Source organism: Penaeus monodon, chromosome 27 (assembly GCF_015228065.2).
Source record: "Penaeus monodon isolate SGIC_2016 chromosome 27, NSTDA_Pmon_1, whole genome shotgun sequence".
Taxonomy (NCBI): Eukaryota; Metazoa; Arthropoda; class Malacostraca; order Decapoda; family Penaeidae; genus Penaeus; species Penaeus monodon.
The window spans coordinates 14,319,558-14,319,930 of record NC_051412.1 but is presented as its reverse complement, the minus strand read 5'-3'; the positions used below and the strand labels follow the sequence as shown (position 1 = coordinate 14,319,930).

Here is a 373-nt window from a genome sequence, read left to right as displayed (position 1 = left end):
AAGCGGGAGAGAATGAGAAAGTGAGAGATACATTGCCAAATACAAAGCATATACACCACAGAAACAGAATACACAGAAACAGACACCAGTCTTTCATATCCATTCTTGCCGAAGATAGAGAAGATAACGTAAATAACTATGGAAATGAGACACCATTAAAAGATACAGACGAGGTCGCAAGCTTAGTTACAACTTACCTCCGACTTGGTCCTGCGTAGAATATCCCAAAGTCTTCTCTAAAATAAATATATCAGGACTTTATTTAGACAGAAAAATATTTTTGGAAGTTGTATTTCCAGTGAATTTTAAATTTAAATGTAAATGAAGCGATTGTGAATGATAGGTAAGTGGATTCGCACGCAGTATAGTATAA

At 35.1% G+C, this 373-nt stretch overlaps 1 protein-coding gene across 1 annotated transcript in view; it reads right to left on the bottom strand.

Moving 5' to 3' along the window:
• The window catches only part of LOC119590424, a gene marked incomplete at its 5' end in the record, with an annotated part of 42,471 nt that overhangs the window by 41,169 nt on the left and 929 nt on the right, over nt 1-373 (bottom strand). The window contains 1 exon segment of the mRNA XM_037939091.1: nt 198-236. Coding sequence (XP_037795019.1) covers nt 198-236 — 39 coding nt within the window.